Source organism: Mesitornis unicolor, unplaced genomic scaffold (genome assembly GCF_000695765.1).
Source record: "Mesitornis unicolor isolate BGI_N332 unplaced genomic scaffold, ASM69576v1 scaffold20409, whole genome shotgun sequence".
Classification (NCBI taxonomy): domain Eukaryota; kingdom Metazoa; phylum Chordata; class Aves; order Mesitornithiformes; family Mesitornithidae; genus Mesitornis; species Mesitornis unicolor.
The window spans coordinates 38,682-53,535 of record NW_010208207.1 but is presented as its reverse complement, the minus strand read 5'-3'; the positions used below and the strand labels follow the sequence as shown (position 1 = coordinate 53,535).

At 38.4% G+C, this 14,854-nt stretch overlaps 1 protein-coding gene across 1 annotated transcript in view; it reads left to right on the top strand.

Moving 5' to 3' along the window:
• The first annotated feature begins 5,037 nt into the window (after positions 1–5,037).
• The window catches only part of ADCY7 (adenylate cyclase 7), a 29,911-nt gene continuing 20,094 nt past the window's right edge, over positions 5,038–14,854 (top strand). Inside the window, exons 1-6 of the mRNA XM_010192421.1 lie at positions 5,038–5,208; positions 6,384–6,584; positions 8,596–8,760; positions 9,575–9,724; positions 12,002–12,150; positions 12,467–12,578. Coding sequence (XP_010190723.1) covers positions 5,038–5,208; positions 6,384–6,584; positions 8,596–8,760; positions 9,575–9,724; positions 12,002–12,150; positions 12,467–12,578 — 948 coding nt within the window. The remainder of the gene's footprint in view (positions 5,209–6,383; positions 6,585–8,595; positions 8,761–9,574; positions 9,725–12,001; positions 12,151–12,466; positions 12,579–14,854) is intronic.

The following is a 14,854-nucleotide window of genomic DNA, read 5'->3' as shown; positions in this document are numbered from 1 at the left end:
TATGCTCAGGTAGGGCTGAATGAATTGCTGGGAGGCAAAAATCACCTCTATCTACCAAAAATTTACATTAATTTACAGATAGTCACCTAACCAGAGAATGCAGCGTGAGGTGCTAAGTTATTTGGGCAACAGTTGGCTATTAGACTGGAAAACACGGTGCTGATGTGCCTTGGAAAGTAGTAATAACCTATTTAGAAAATAAGATGGGAGGAAGAATGTTCTGTTTAGTAATGAGCCATATTATGAAAATATAATACAAAAACATGCCTGCAATGCAAGTGGACGTGGGAAAGGCTGTTACCTAGTGATACATTGCATGTGGGCCTTGACAAGGCTGGAGATGGGGAAATGAGGGAAGTCCTTGCTGCTTTGGAGGCACAAAGAAGTGTGTTCTCACCCCATCAACTCGTTTGCTTCATCTGCCCTGAACTTTCTGCTTTGCCTAGGTAAAGGTTTGGTTTGTGTGATGCATGTTACCAGATTAGTTTTCCTTGTGAAGAGACTTGCTTCTTTGTAGCTATTTATCTTGAGCAAGCTGCAAAAGAGGCTTCTAGGTCTTTTGTAATAGGACTCGTTAGTGTAGCCCATGGTATTGTGTTGCAGTTGGTTTTCTGTAAAGCCCTTGGTCTCTTCAGGCTCTGTAGTACGGTCGTGTCTGTTCTGCTACTATGGAGTCCCTGCCAGTTCTTAAGAAAAGGTTGTGTAATGTCACAAAGCACTGTGGACAGTTTTTTGACTAGCCCAGGAGAAAAGAGGTTCAGTCCAAGCCTGGTAGCCTTGTGAAATGTTTGCTTTCATATTTTTGTAACAAAATCCTATGGCTTTGTCAGTCGGAGACCAGAGAGTTTAGTGATGCTTGAAAATGTCCATCTACGGGAGGGAAAGCATAGAGTGGTCAAAAACATCCAGATCTGGGGAAGACAGAAATGTCTTTTTCGCTTGCTCTGTGTGTGTGTGTGCAGGTCTTGCCTAGTGCTGACCTTAGATAAGCTGCTGTTGCTGAACCTAAACACAACCTTGTGGCTTGAAACAGTGGATTTGGAAGGCTGTAGCTTTTCTGTTTAATCTTCTGGAAGGAATTCTATAGTACAATTTTTGATGCCATTCAATGTCCAGTGTTGTTTCTTTCATAGTTGTTTGATCAGATAAAACTGCCCAATGTTTTTAATGTTAATTGGCATGCAGACGACTGTGGAGTTCACTCAAGTCTGACTAAATCATATTCATTTGGTTGATAGATGTTCCTGTAGGTTCTCAGTGCACTTTCCAATCCATACTGCTCAGGTTATTTCTTATATATGCTAATCTGGTTGACAGATTGTACCTTCTGCTTTCTAATTTTTCAGAACACAGTGCAGGCTTCTAAAGAAATGAGGCTTTTTCTTGATAAACTGATTATCAGAGCCCTAGCTCAGCCCCAGTCCCCATTTGGCTCGATGTGTTTGTCACTGGTGCTTCTGGAAGTGCGGTTTGGTTTTGTGGGCTGTTGCTGTTTCAGGGTTACACCTCTCTTGTGGTGCCAAAATTGCAAATCTCCAAGAAACAATGACCAAAGAAAAGCAAAAGTGATGCCATGGTGCACAGTGCTCACATGATCCTTACCTATAAACAGGAGTGTGTTAAACTGATGATTTTACTCGAGTGTAATGCCATCCATGAGGCAGAATCTCTTTCTCTCTCACAAGTCTGTCTTCTGTGTTTTCAGAAAGTTGCTGGAAATATTCAGAGAAAGAGGAAGGGTCCAAAAAGTAGAGACTTTCAGCTAAGTCTGTGAAAGTTTCTGAAACAAAAGATTATCATTGTTAATGGAAAGAGGTAATGCCAGTAATGTTGGAGGGGGGGGGAAAAGCTCTTTAAATGTTTGCAGTGGTTTTGAAGCTGAAGTACAATTCCTGTGCTAATATACATGTGCCCGTCTATTTCTGTTTTGGATTGTAAGATTGGCAGATGTTTGTCACATGTAAAAATGTATTTATGTAGGTAATGCATAATTGCATGATTCTCAACTAGCTAATTTTGTGTGTTGCAAGTAACTTACAATTTGAAAAAAATCCTTAACTTGTACAGAAGGAGTGCCAGTTGCTCTGTATTACTTTTTAAAAAAGGTAATGGCAGTGGGATGTGGGGTGAAAATTGAAGCCAATTCAGAGTTGAATTATTTATCTCAAAGTGGCATTTATGCAGTGCATTATAGATTCTTGCTAAATCAAGAAAGTAGTGTTTGAGGGTTTCTTTACCTAATAGAGTTTTGAGAAGAAAATGCTATGATCCAGAAGTCATTCATAATTACTTGTAATGTGTATCTGCAAAAATCAGTGGAGGACTAAACAAATCAATAAGGTAGCAATTTCTTTTTTTATTAAAATGGATTAAACCATTGGTGTCCTGTAATACCCTTAAATAATATTCAGAGATGGTTCCAAGCTGACATTTGACCTTTTTTTCTTTTTTCATTTTTTGAACACTAGATAACTGAACACAGCCACACAGTATAGCTCTGTAGAACAGAGATTGTCCCTGGTATTGCTTTTTCACTGATGTAGCCAGGAAAATTAATTACAGAAAGCAAGATGTGAAGTAATTTTTCTTGGATTTCAATATTAAGTAGCCCAAGACAATTACTTGTCTCTGATAATTGCAAATGTATTGTCGCTTAGCAATTAATTGTTATTTTTAGAAAATGGATTTAGTTCTGCTAACTAGAAAAATAAAGCTGCCTCTCAAAATAACTACTATCATAAAAATTACCGTGAAAATGGTATTTTCTACAAGTGTATTAATGAACTTTTTTGTTCTTTTTGTTCTGAAGGTACACTTTTAGAGGGAGCTGGGACAACAAGCCATTGTGTCTCATATATAATGGCTCACATCAAGGCAGAGTGCATTCCCACAGCCCACGCTCATGGTAAAGGAGTTCCTTGGGCTGTGTAGTGAGTTGTCTGCCTCTGCATCACAGCCATAGCCTGCCCACTGCCCAGGGTGAACTCAGATTAAAGTACTTGCCCCAGTGCACACATTCTGATAGGTTCCTCTGCAGAAAAACTGCCCTGTACTCAAGTGAAGTAATTCTGTAGTCACCTGCATGACTTGGAAAATGCACTAGGGTGTGATTTGAATGTTTCAGTTTTTTCTTGGAATTTCCTTTGTCAGTGATTTCTAAGAGGCATTCACATAGCTTTGCTCCTTTGCAAGAGCATTATTATGCTGTTATGCCACAAGATTTTTTCAGATGAAACAGGAGGCCTTATATTATGAAGAAAAGCTCGGTAGTAACAGTACAGGTGAGATATTAAATGTAACATTAACTGTACAAGGGAAAAATGTACTGAAAGATATCTTCAATTTTATTTCAGTTTTCAATACACATGTGAGTTTATTCTGGGTGTTACTGAATAGAAGTGATGCAGTATGGCCTCTTCTCTTTTTGTAATTAAGAGAAGTTTGTTATACATGCTGGGCAAGGAGTTGTAGTTAGTAATTTTGCTGCAAAAGTTCACTTCCCCTTTCCCCCCCCCCCAGTCTCAGTGTTGGTATCTCTTTGCTTGGTTGTTAATGATTGAGTAGTATGCTAGTGTTTGGCTCTATTTACATAGGCTAAATCACTCAGTATAGTTTCTGAAACTTTTTTCCTTAACACCACCTCTGGTTGTAGTGTGAATGCAGCCTAAACACATGTGTCGTCAAGCATTTTGGCTTTTGAAAGTAACTGACCAGGATTTAGCTTTTCTACAAGTCTCTCAGTGGGCTCTTTCTCCCCAGAGCAATGGCCTCGGGCACCATGGTGACGGCAGTCAAGTGGCAAAGAAGCTGTTGTCCTGTTATCAAGTTTTAATAAGACTTCTTCTGAAATCCTGTTTTTTCATGTTTCCCTCCATGGATCCCCCTGGTTTTTTGTTTTACGTCTCTTGGCATTGAGCAAACTATGTCCATGAAGCTATTTGAAAAATATTAGTCATTAGTAATTAACAATACGTTTCACTCCTTATTGTTCATTGTTAATAGAACACACCTATTGCCTTGGAAACACTACTAATTAGAGTTGAATGAAATATATAGATGTAGATGTTATGTATCTTTTAAAAAAGTGTAATGAATTTTGGGTTGGACAGCTGTAATCTCTTCTCATTTTCTATGCTTTTTAATTAAAGTGTGAAGGAATAGGAAAAGGATTTCTGAAAAATTAAGATTAATGTTTTGAAAAACAATACAAACTATGTTTATTGTGATTGAAGATTTTATGTATCTGTGTATACACACACACCCCCCGGTGTGCACATCACTTGAAAATAGTTGTTAGTATCCAGTTACACAGCATGCTCATGGAAACTATGTCATTTGCTCAGAAGGAAACAAAATATTTAGTACATTTTTCATCTGAGAATGTTTCAGTTGCTGGAGAAAGGTGCGGTTGGTGTGCACAGAGCAGCTGCTGGCAAGCACTGCCTGGGGCTGCCTCTGCGGCTGCTGGGCAGCAGTGCCCATGCACTGGGCTCCTGGGCTTCCACCCTGCCAGCAAGAAGCAGCTTCTGCTCACTGGTTGCACCGGTTAGAGCGTGCGGATGGGAAGCTTAAGGAATGTGCTTTTTTTTTTTCCCTCCTTGGACAACACTGTGTACACTTCACTGAATATGTTAATTTAATAATACGGTCTCTTTGCAGAGCTCATCCCAGGAAGAGAGATTCAAGCTTATGGAAAGGAGTTAGAGACTTGCAAAATAATAATTAAAAAAAACCCAACAAAACCACCCCAAAAGCTCCTGTCTGCACAAATGCACGTTGATCTAGAGATTCACGTGTAGAGCTGCTGATGAATTGCCTGTGGTTCTGGGGAGGCTAACTCATTTGCGTTTGGTTGCATTGGAAACCTGAAGTTCATGCTCATGAGAAGTAAAATCAGAGAGCCTGGATTACTTGGTGTGCCTAAAGATTACAGAGGCAGCAGTGAAAAGACAAAACTTCTCTTTGAAGCAGTAGCTTCAGCTGTGTCTTATTGTGTGCACTGGGAACTGAGAGAAATAGCAGCCAAGCTGGGAGAAAATGCCTGCTAAAGGTAAATACTTCTTCAATGAGAAGGATGACTGCAGGATATCAGACCCGCTCTATGAGAAGTACCGCTACACGAGTCAGCAGCATCCACTCCTGCTACTGCTGCTCTTCATTGCAATCGTCCTCTGGACTGCTCTAATTATAATATTTTTTGTCATTAATGTGAGTATACTTTTTTCTTTGTTTGATGTTTTCACAGATGATGAATAATCACTATTACAGCACACAGAACATTTCTGGCTACATAATCTTTTGAGCCAAATGGTATCAAAGTTGCAATGTTGAAAGAAATCAAGTAATTGTGTATGTAATGCTGTGTACATTTCCAGTGTTATCAGACACATGTACAGTTACTGTGAGGATTGTTCTTTCCTTCTTATGTTATGAGCACATTATAGTCTATGCTAAATCGTAGCTACAGTAGTAAATAAGTAATAAAAGAGCCAAAGAAGGAACAGGAATGTAAGATAAAATGTCCTGCATTTCTTGTATTTTCTTTTTGGAGTCCTCTAAGAAATGTAAAATAATAGTGATTCATTGATTATGACTTCTTGAGGTGATTTTTTAAAAATTATTTGTAGATATTATTTCCTTTTTTTTTTTGGTAATAAAAATACAATGGCAATCTCCCAGTACAATGGCTGGTCAGAATCAGAAGTTGGTTAGCAAAGAGCAGAGTCCTATAGACACAGGAAAGATGCAGCATAGTATGGTTTTCTGTAGAGAAATAAGGTGTTCTTCAAGCCAGATCAGTTGTGACAGCTGGTAAAAAGGGGAGTTGATTTAAAGATAACATTGTAAAAAGGTAATGAGGAAGCTGTTATAATCCTTCATGATGAGATATCTTTTAAGTCTCTCTTTAGCAACAAATCTAATCTTACCGGTTTGCAATCTTTTAGATTTTATTCCTTAAAAAAGGAAAGTAGCAACACACTTCTATGTTACAAGTAATCTGGTAAAATTTAGGAAAAGAGCTGGTACGCTCCTTTTTAGCAAAGCTTGAACTCCTTAAATGCATTTCTTTGGGTACATCTGCATTGCACAATATAGTGTAGTTAGAGCTTAGCTTAAAAGACACAACCAACCCCATTATTTTGGGAAATAATAATGATGGAGACTCATACCATACCAAGACTGGGTATCTGTAATAGTATTTATTATATTATCTCTGTATGCGTGAATATCAGAAAGTGTTAATGCTGCCACAGGTAGCCTACTTAAGAACTCAGGTTGGCGTATTTTAAAGCTAAGCTGTTTCCAGAACAGTATAGAAGCATTTTCCATGTTTTCGAAGGGGACCCTTAGACCAAATAAAACACTTTGTTTTGCTTTTGCAGGAAGCACGTTATCATCTTCCCTTCATCATTGCAGTATGTGCTGCTCTTGTCGTATTTGCAGTCATGTACTTACTTCTATGCATTGAATCCCTGTTTCGGAGGTGGCTGACATTATTTGGAGTTATGATTTGGATTTGTTTCTTAATTGTGGGATATGTGTCACTTTTTGGAAAAGGAAATGATTATCAACTATGGGAACAGGTATGTATATCTCGTTCATTCAGATGTTTACATAGGACTGGTAGTTAGTGTGGATGAAAGTGTTTGCGCTTTATTTTTTCTGAATGTTTTAAGTGCATAATAATTTTTTCTCGATATTTAAGTTCACTTTCCTCAATTGGTTCTATTGATTTATTATACTCAATTTTAGTTTGTATGCTTTATTATAATGAAAATACAGGTCAGCTGAGAAAAATGGGATAGCCACACAAATCTATGTGGGAATTGCATCTTTAAATTGTAATTGAATTGTGTTTTTATTTAAGATTTTTACTAAATGTTAATTACTATGAATTAATCTTTAAGAGATGTTTTCATTAATAATACTTGCTTTGTTAATTTACATGGGCCAGAGTAGTGCTCAAGAAAAGCATAAAGGTCTCCAGAGCTGGGTGTGCCCTAGGGAGCATGTTTTCAAATCAGTGGGAGAGGTGAAGTGAACAATAAGAATTAATGACACATCCTGGCATTGCTGGGTGTGGCTAAAGTTCATTGCTTACTATCTCTGATCAGAAGACAGGCGATTTCATGATGCCAAAAATATCATAATCTGTAGGAAACTCCTCCTAAGTTCTCATACTTTAAACAGAAGAGGTTTTAATGAAACAAAAATTACTTTTTATTTTGTTTTACTGACTCTTCCCCTTCCCCTCTTTATTTCAAATAAAGAAAGATATAAATTATCAGTTGAACAACCAGAATCTGATTTGTATTATGGCCTGGATCCAGCACCATGTGTTTGCAGATGCTATTCAGTATTTTATAACTTAAGGAAGAAGCTATTACCTTAGGAAAAAACCAGAATTTACTGTTCTTAAGTACAAACAAGTAATGAAGCAAGATTTGGTTTTGCTGCTTTCAGTGCTGCAAGGCAATGTCTTTTGTTGTGGTCAAGTGGTAATAATTCATTAATGTTGTCATAAGGCCTAAAATATAAGGAGACCCTAGATTAGAAAGTAGAAGTGAATAGGTTCATTTCATACTTTTATTTCAAGTTATGAATTTATCACTAATTAAAGCTCCTATTTCAGTTCAATTATGACCTTTGCTTGTCCATGCTCGTAAAGCTATTACAGCAGAGCGTTGTGTGATAGGGGTTGTACGTGTGGCTTAAAGGGTAAAGATGAACATGAAAAGATTACTTTTGTTGAATTAAAGCTTTTTTATTTGCTCGTTTGTCTACTCTTGTCCCAACCAACCTATCTATTCTGGCAAAGCATTTAAGTACAGTCTGGGCCTTGACACTTCCTTGAAAGAAGCTCATGTCTGGAACAGCACAGGTTGAGTTGCAGTGATGAGACGGAGCTGAGCCAGGAATGCTGCAATGTTTTCCTCTGCTCAGGGTTGTTAATTTCCATATATATGAGCTAAACACTACAACAAATCTATAAATATGGATTTAAGTTTTATAGACCTTCCTTTGGATCCCTAGCAGTTCAGTGGACCATTGTGCATTTTGTAAAATCTGAGCAGCTAAATATGTAGTTAGTGGCAATAGTGACTGTTCTCTTGTCAGCACCAGGAAGCATTGGTTGGATTTTTGGTTTGTTATCAGAAATGGAGTAAACATAAATGTGATCTGGTGGTGTTAAAGTTATTATTCTAACTTGGAGAAGGTGAGAGCTCTGTTTCTATTCAATATTGCTATCATTGCAACACACTGTTCCTGATATGTGATGTACAAAGTGCATCTTCAGATGTAATGGATAAGTTAAGGATGCAGGGCAAGGACAACTGAAAAAATTAAAGGTGATATTTTATGTTAAACTTTATCTAGGAATCTATAGCTGCTAATTCCCTCAAAGCTTTTAGGACTACCACTCTCCTTATGTTTTAAGTTGTGCTTTTAAACCTTCAATGTGTAATTGTTCAGCTTGAAAATGAGCAAGAATCGCGCTACTTTCCTTGTCGTTTTCATAGTGATTTTTGGCAGGCACCTAATAACATGTATGTGTGACGACTTTCTGTTTTGTTTTGTTCTTTCTTTCCAAAGGTGCCATTCTTTCTATTCATAATCTTCACGGTTTATACCATGCTACCCTTTGAGATGAGAGGTGCTGTCATAATTAGTGTTCTTTCTGCTCTCTCCCATATTATTGTTCTAAGCATTGTGGTAAGCATGACTTCTGAGGAAAATAAGGAGTCCTTTCTATTTCAGGTAAGGAAATACTGCTTGGTTAAGTAATTAAATATCCTAGTCCTACTACCATTAGATACCGGCATAACTGTCCTGTTTAGATAAGTTCCGAACTCCCACATGGATGTTCCAAATTCATGGATTTGGAGCTTGGGCCCAATAAGTTTTGCATGTTTTTCATATAATTGCAATTCTTTTACTCTAGAATGTGTTTTGGGTTTTTGATCTAAGTAGAAGCAGCAGGATTATTATTTAAATTTTTAAACTAACTTACTCAGAATATGACAGACTTTGTCACAACCGATCTTCCCAACGTGTGCTGTTTCAGATGGATTCTATCGAACTTCATCTGACACTGCCTACAGGGTGGATCAAAAGGGCCACTGCTGCACTGGGGGGTCAGCAGGGCTGGGAGTGCTACTGGGTGCCTTCAGGGTTCCCAGCACTTATTAACGGGGTGTGTGCGAAGGAGCACCACAGCCCTTTGGATTCAGGTGTGTGTCAGACTTCACACAACGTGCTGATGCATGAGTTTGAAGACTGGTTTCTCCCTGAATCAAACACTGGTGCATGCAAATAAATGTTAAGTGACATAGCAGATTTTTCCGTTTCATTATACAACTGTGTGTATACAAGAATGCCCATGACTATGAAAGTTAGCTTATATTTTTCCCAGGTACATCCTAGCTGATTGCAATACTATGATTTGGTGTGTGACAGGGTAAGAGTGATGAATGTGGCCTGGCATAGATTGGTTTTAAGGGCCTAGTAGGTCTATTAGTGAAATATCATTGACCATTCTGCAGTAGGTAATTTTTGTTTTTCTCTTGTGCAGCTACTCGCCAATGCTGTCATTTTTCTTTGTGGTAACTTGATGGGTGCATTTCACAAACGCCAAATGCAGGTTGCTTCGTGGGATTTGTATAGATACACATTAAAGTGCGTTCAGGTCCGAATGAAGTTGAAGATTGAAAAGAGGCAACAAGTGAGTGAACTAATTAATGTTATGAATTGTTTGTTTTAATTTCTAAAGTCTGTACAATTTTATAAGGTTGGTGACTAATGCACATTGAAATGCTTGGTCCAATCTTTGTGCTACCCACCTAGCATCCAAAACAAAAGCTGTGCCATTTGTAACAAAAGAAGGAAGTTAAAGGGAGGATGCTGTTCTCTGTGGCTTGTCTATATGAAAATCACAGTATCTGTAACGGGAATGTAGTTGCCAGTTATTTTAGTTACTTTTTTCCTAGTTTAAAATGTTACTGGGATTGGCTCAAGGTAACTTAAAAGAGCGTGTTCTTAATGCCCTGGAAAGTACTTGTGAGGTAACTTTAACAGTTAGTGTCTTGCTTGCCTTGGTTGAATTTCTTTGTTTTGAATTTCAAAGTATTATTTGGTTTTGTATTTTCTTGCCTCTCAACCTATTTTCGTTTTGCTAGAAAGAGAAAATTGGAGCCTAAGGGAGAAAAATAATCGTATAATAGATTATAGTGTTCAAGTGTGACACTTTTTTATTGCCATTAACTCCAGTGGTATTTAAAGAATAAGCAAGGAACATTAAGTTCTTACCGAGGAAGAAAGGTAAAGAAGTATCAAAGCTGAAAGTAGGGTGTTTTTCCTCTCTCATCTTGGTATAAGTATGGTTAAGAACAACAGCTCTAGAAGGCTGATGTGTACTGAGTGCTCTGCCCACCAGTTATTAGATAAAAGGAAGGGGCTGAAAAGTGACTGACTTGATCAAATTGAAAAGAAGAAAATGCCACACTGCTAGTGTGATCTGTCCTGTGATGCTAGTCTTGTGAGATGAGATGACAAATCTGCATCAATGTCCTGGCAGAATGTCCCCATGCAGGAGCCAGGGAAGCATCTAATCAGCTTACACAGGCAGTGTGCTCTTATTCTTTGGGTGATGTAACTTGCATGAGGTTTTTTGATGATTTTTTTTTTATGGTTGGTTGTTTGAACTGTAGATCCATTTAAGTCTATGGAGAAATTTCTTTTCCTTTCATCTGTGTTTTAATTTGTTATGCAATTTTGAGTCTCCTTTTTGCCACCCACTTTTTCTCTGTGAAAACGATGTGAGAAATGCTGTTCAGGGTTTATCATCACTTCCCTGAAAACTGTTTAATGTGTCAGCCTCAAACGGCCCCCTTACATTCCCTGGGGCTTTGCTCTCAGTTTAAATTGGTCCCCAAGGTTCCTGTATTAAAGTGCTGGAGGAGGGGAGGGAGGTATTTCTGTTTCTGGGGCAGTCTCACTCTAAATGCCTGTCTATACTTAGTGTAGGCCAGCACTTTGATGCTCAAGGACCCTTCCCACTGTGATTCCAAGGCATTTCTTTTTGGTGGCAGGCACTGGTTAAGTAACCCTGGCAGCTTACTGCCACCTCTGTACCCTGAATCGGTTATTCAGGAAAATGGGACAAAGATTTGGTCCAAAGGGACAGCATTTTACGCAGTCACACAATGTGTTGACTTTGCTGGTGGTGTCATCTGAAAAAGTTCCTGCTTGCAGCTGCTCCACACAACATTTCTTCTTCTGTGGTGACTCTGTGGGGTGGTAGAGCCTTTCCTGGGTTAAAAGTACTCTCTTTTTGTCTTCCTCTTCTCCCCAGCAACTTTACTGGGTCTTCTTTGGAGAATGGGCTTTTAAGTCAAAGCCAGTGTAAAACAGTACACTGGGCAGTCCAACACTGGGAGTGGTTTTTGAAGAGTCTGTATTCTCACTTGGTTCAAAAGACTGTATTTCAGTGGCATCAGTTCCTGGTCCACTTAAGCTATAGCAGCATGTTATTGGCACTTTTGTATCTGTTGCAGCTTTTCCAGCATTTGAGAATTCACAATGGTTTTTAATACTGTAGAGACTGTTCTTTATAGACTATAAGCTTTTACAGAAGCTTTATCAGGTGATGCTAACATAACACTGAGATTGTTGGACAAAATCAGTTTTCATTTATCCAGAAATTGAAATACTGAACGATGAACTCTTGTGGTTTTTTTCATGGTTACAGAGATGTCATATCTGGGTCACAACAAAAACAAGGAAAAAATATGCAGCACCTTTCCTTAACTGTAAAACTGGTGATTTTGCGAACAGAAATGCAGAAGTCTTTTCTGGAAAACCTGACATGCGTTACTCAAACAGCTTGAATAAAAGGCGGCTTATTTTTTTTTAATTCCATCTTGGCATCACTAAAGTCCTGCAGTTTCAAATTTACCGTGTTAAGAATTTAGCATCATTAACTTTTTCTCTCTCCTTTTAGGAAAATTTGCTTTTATCCATACTGCCAGCTCATATCTCTATGGAAATGAAGCTATCAATCATAGAGCGACTGAAGGATACTAATGATAACAGGCAAATGCATGACAACAACTTCCACAGTCTGTATGTAAAAAGGCACCAAAATGTTAGGTAAGTGGAAACTCTAAAGTAATTGCATTAATATAAGCTGCCGATTCTTAAAGGTTTATATGATCCAGTGCAATTAAAATCTGGAGGTAGACTTTTGGGCTGAAGTGAGCTTCTTCCCTGGTGCAGAAGGATAATGTGTCTTGAACTGATGTGACGTCTTCTGAGTCAGTCGAGATACTTGAACCCTTTTTGCTGGAGTTCTTTTCCAAAGAGAGAGATGCTTTCTATTAAGTGCAATTCAGTATTTAAGCTGACTGCAGACCAGACGTATCTTCATATGTCAGTTATGTTGTTTTTTACTCTTGTTCTTGTCTAGCATTCTTTATGCAGACATTGTTGGATTTACTCGCCTTGCCAGCGACTGCTCTCCAAAGGAACTAGTAGTGATGCTGAATGAACTTTTTGGAAAGTTTGATCAGATTGCAAAGGTAGGTGTTGTAGTTTGTTCAATAAAGGCCGCCATTGGAAAAACAAGAAGTCTTTTCCACAAGACAGAAAGCAGTTGATGTTATTGCTTCTGAAGTCAGGAAAGAGAGACTGCTTTAGCTTTAAAGCTGACTCGCAAAATCACATTAGAACAAAAAAGGGAAATTTAGAAAATTGTTACTGTAACTCCAGTTCTTGAGTCTGGAGGCTTGTCTGCATCGTTCAGGGAATTGTCTGATGGCAACAAATGGTTGCAATAGGGCTGTAAGAGGTATTGCATAACAAGCTTTATTGGGGAGCTTCACTGTCTTCAGTTTGACTGTTGGTTTTACAAATAGGGAACTCTCAGGCAGATACTTAAATTCATAAATTCAGTCATACTGCATCAGACCAAGGAGTTCTTTATCTCAAGAGTGATAATTAGTAATGAGTACTGACAGAAAAGTGTAAGAACGGGAAGTAGATTAAAATGGTCCTTAGTAAGACACACCCTCACTACTGACCCTTCAGGCTGGCAGTTCTTACCACTTCCAAGTGCTGCTTGAGGTTAATTTTTTTTGCCACTGTAATAACAAACTCTGAGTTCTCGGATGTTAGGGACTGTATCATATACATGTTTGTACGATTCCCTCTGTGGTGATTTCTGTTATCCTCTAAAACTGACCCTAATCTTGGACACATGTTCTGTCCTGTACACTGATTTTTCTGTCAGTATTACGAGGCAAATATGGCTTTAGGAAAATAATTGCTATGTTTTGTTGCATCCTTTGTAACACAAAAAACCCCAAATACCAACTCAAATTCTGGTTCTAGAGATGTAGCATTGTTAACGCATGAGTCAAGACTACCTTTTGGTTTAAAGCTTTTGGTTTGATTTCGTAATCGACTATATTTGAGTATACTGAATGCAGACTAGAAAACTAATGGACTTGGAAAAGCTTGGTTTTGTGTAATTCTAAAAATTCTTCAGAAAAAGTAGAAAACCTAAAATTATTAATATAGCAGAGGAGTGAAATTGCTTTAATTAAACCTTTGTGGATGTCATTGAATAAATTACTAAATATATCACTGATTAAAATCTGGCTAAAATCCTAGTCAAACTTTTTGATTAAATGGCATTGCTGATCTTTGTATTTATATTAAGTAGGTTGCTCTTAAAATGTCAAGTACTGGTAAATAAGAGTCATACTAACGGTACTGTAGTTGTATTGTTGCGAAGCAGCTCGTGAGAACACACAGAATAAGTCACTTTGTCTTAGTTGCCATGAGCCACGGTAGAAGCTGAGGTTAAAGATATTTGGTCATTTTTTGCAAATGTTTCTCAGACACAAAAATAGAGAAGATTTCAGGTTCTGAGCGGTATGTTTTAACTTCTCACTCCTGTCTGCAAATTGCACTGTTTAAAAAATGTCTGGATTTAGTGAGTCAAAGTCTTTTGCAACATTGTGGTTGAGCTGTAAGAAGAGATCCTGTTTTTTAGGCTGTTTTTGTTCTGCCAGGCAGTATTCTCGGTCATTGTTTCCATAATGTAAAAACATTGTAGGCTCCAGTTTACCTAATAAAAGTTGATGGCTGACCTGGACACCGAAGCCTAACAGCTCTAATCTAAAGCCAGGTTCTCCTGTTGATCCCTGAAGCTGAAGCATGTGGCTATCAAAGCTCATCACTTGCTGCAATGCTCAGAACCTGCGGGATGGCTTTAGATAGTGGAGGATGATGGATGTTCGCTTAGGGCTTTGGCTGGTGAAGGAGGAAAGCTTAGTTTGGTAAAGTGCCACTAATTTGGGAGCTGATGGAGGAATTGCTGGGCTGTTCCCACAGCAGGAAGGGTTGGGCAGCTGAAGGTGTCACCTGGCCCAAATTAAGCCAACCCTACCCACCAGTCAAACACTATACAGCCTCACAGAATTAGCCCTAGCTTGCGTGCAACCTTTGTAGTTAAAGTTCTTCAGTATTGTTTTTACGAAAGTCAGTTTGAAGAGCTCTTTGCTCTTTCTCTTTTGACTCTCCAGCCAGTAATAGACAGCAGTATCCTCTGTTGCACAGTAAGGAAAAAGTTTTCAGCTGCCAGAGAGTATTCTGGTTTTTTTAATTAGTGATAGCAAACTGTAGTGTGTGCAGGCTTCCTCTTCAGTCATTCTTGAAACAGAAAAACCCATCTTGCTTCTGCAAAGCTACCAGGTTGGGCGTCTTAATTCATAACTTCTCCCTAAATTCTGTGGAGGTTTTACAACACTACAGTGTTACTTAGGAGGCTGTCATGCAAAAATTGAGGAAG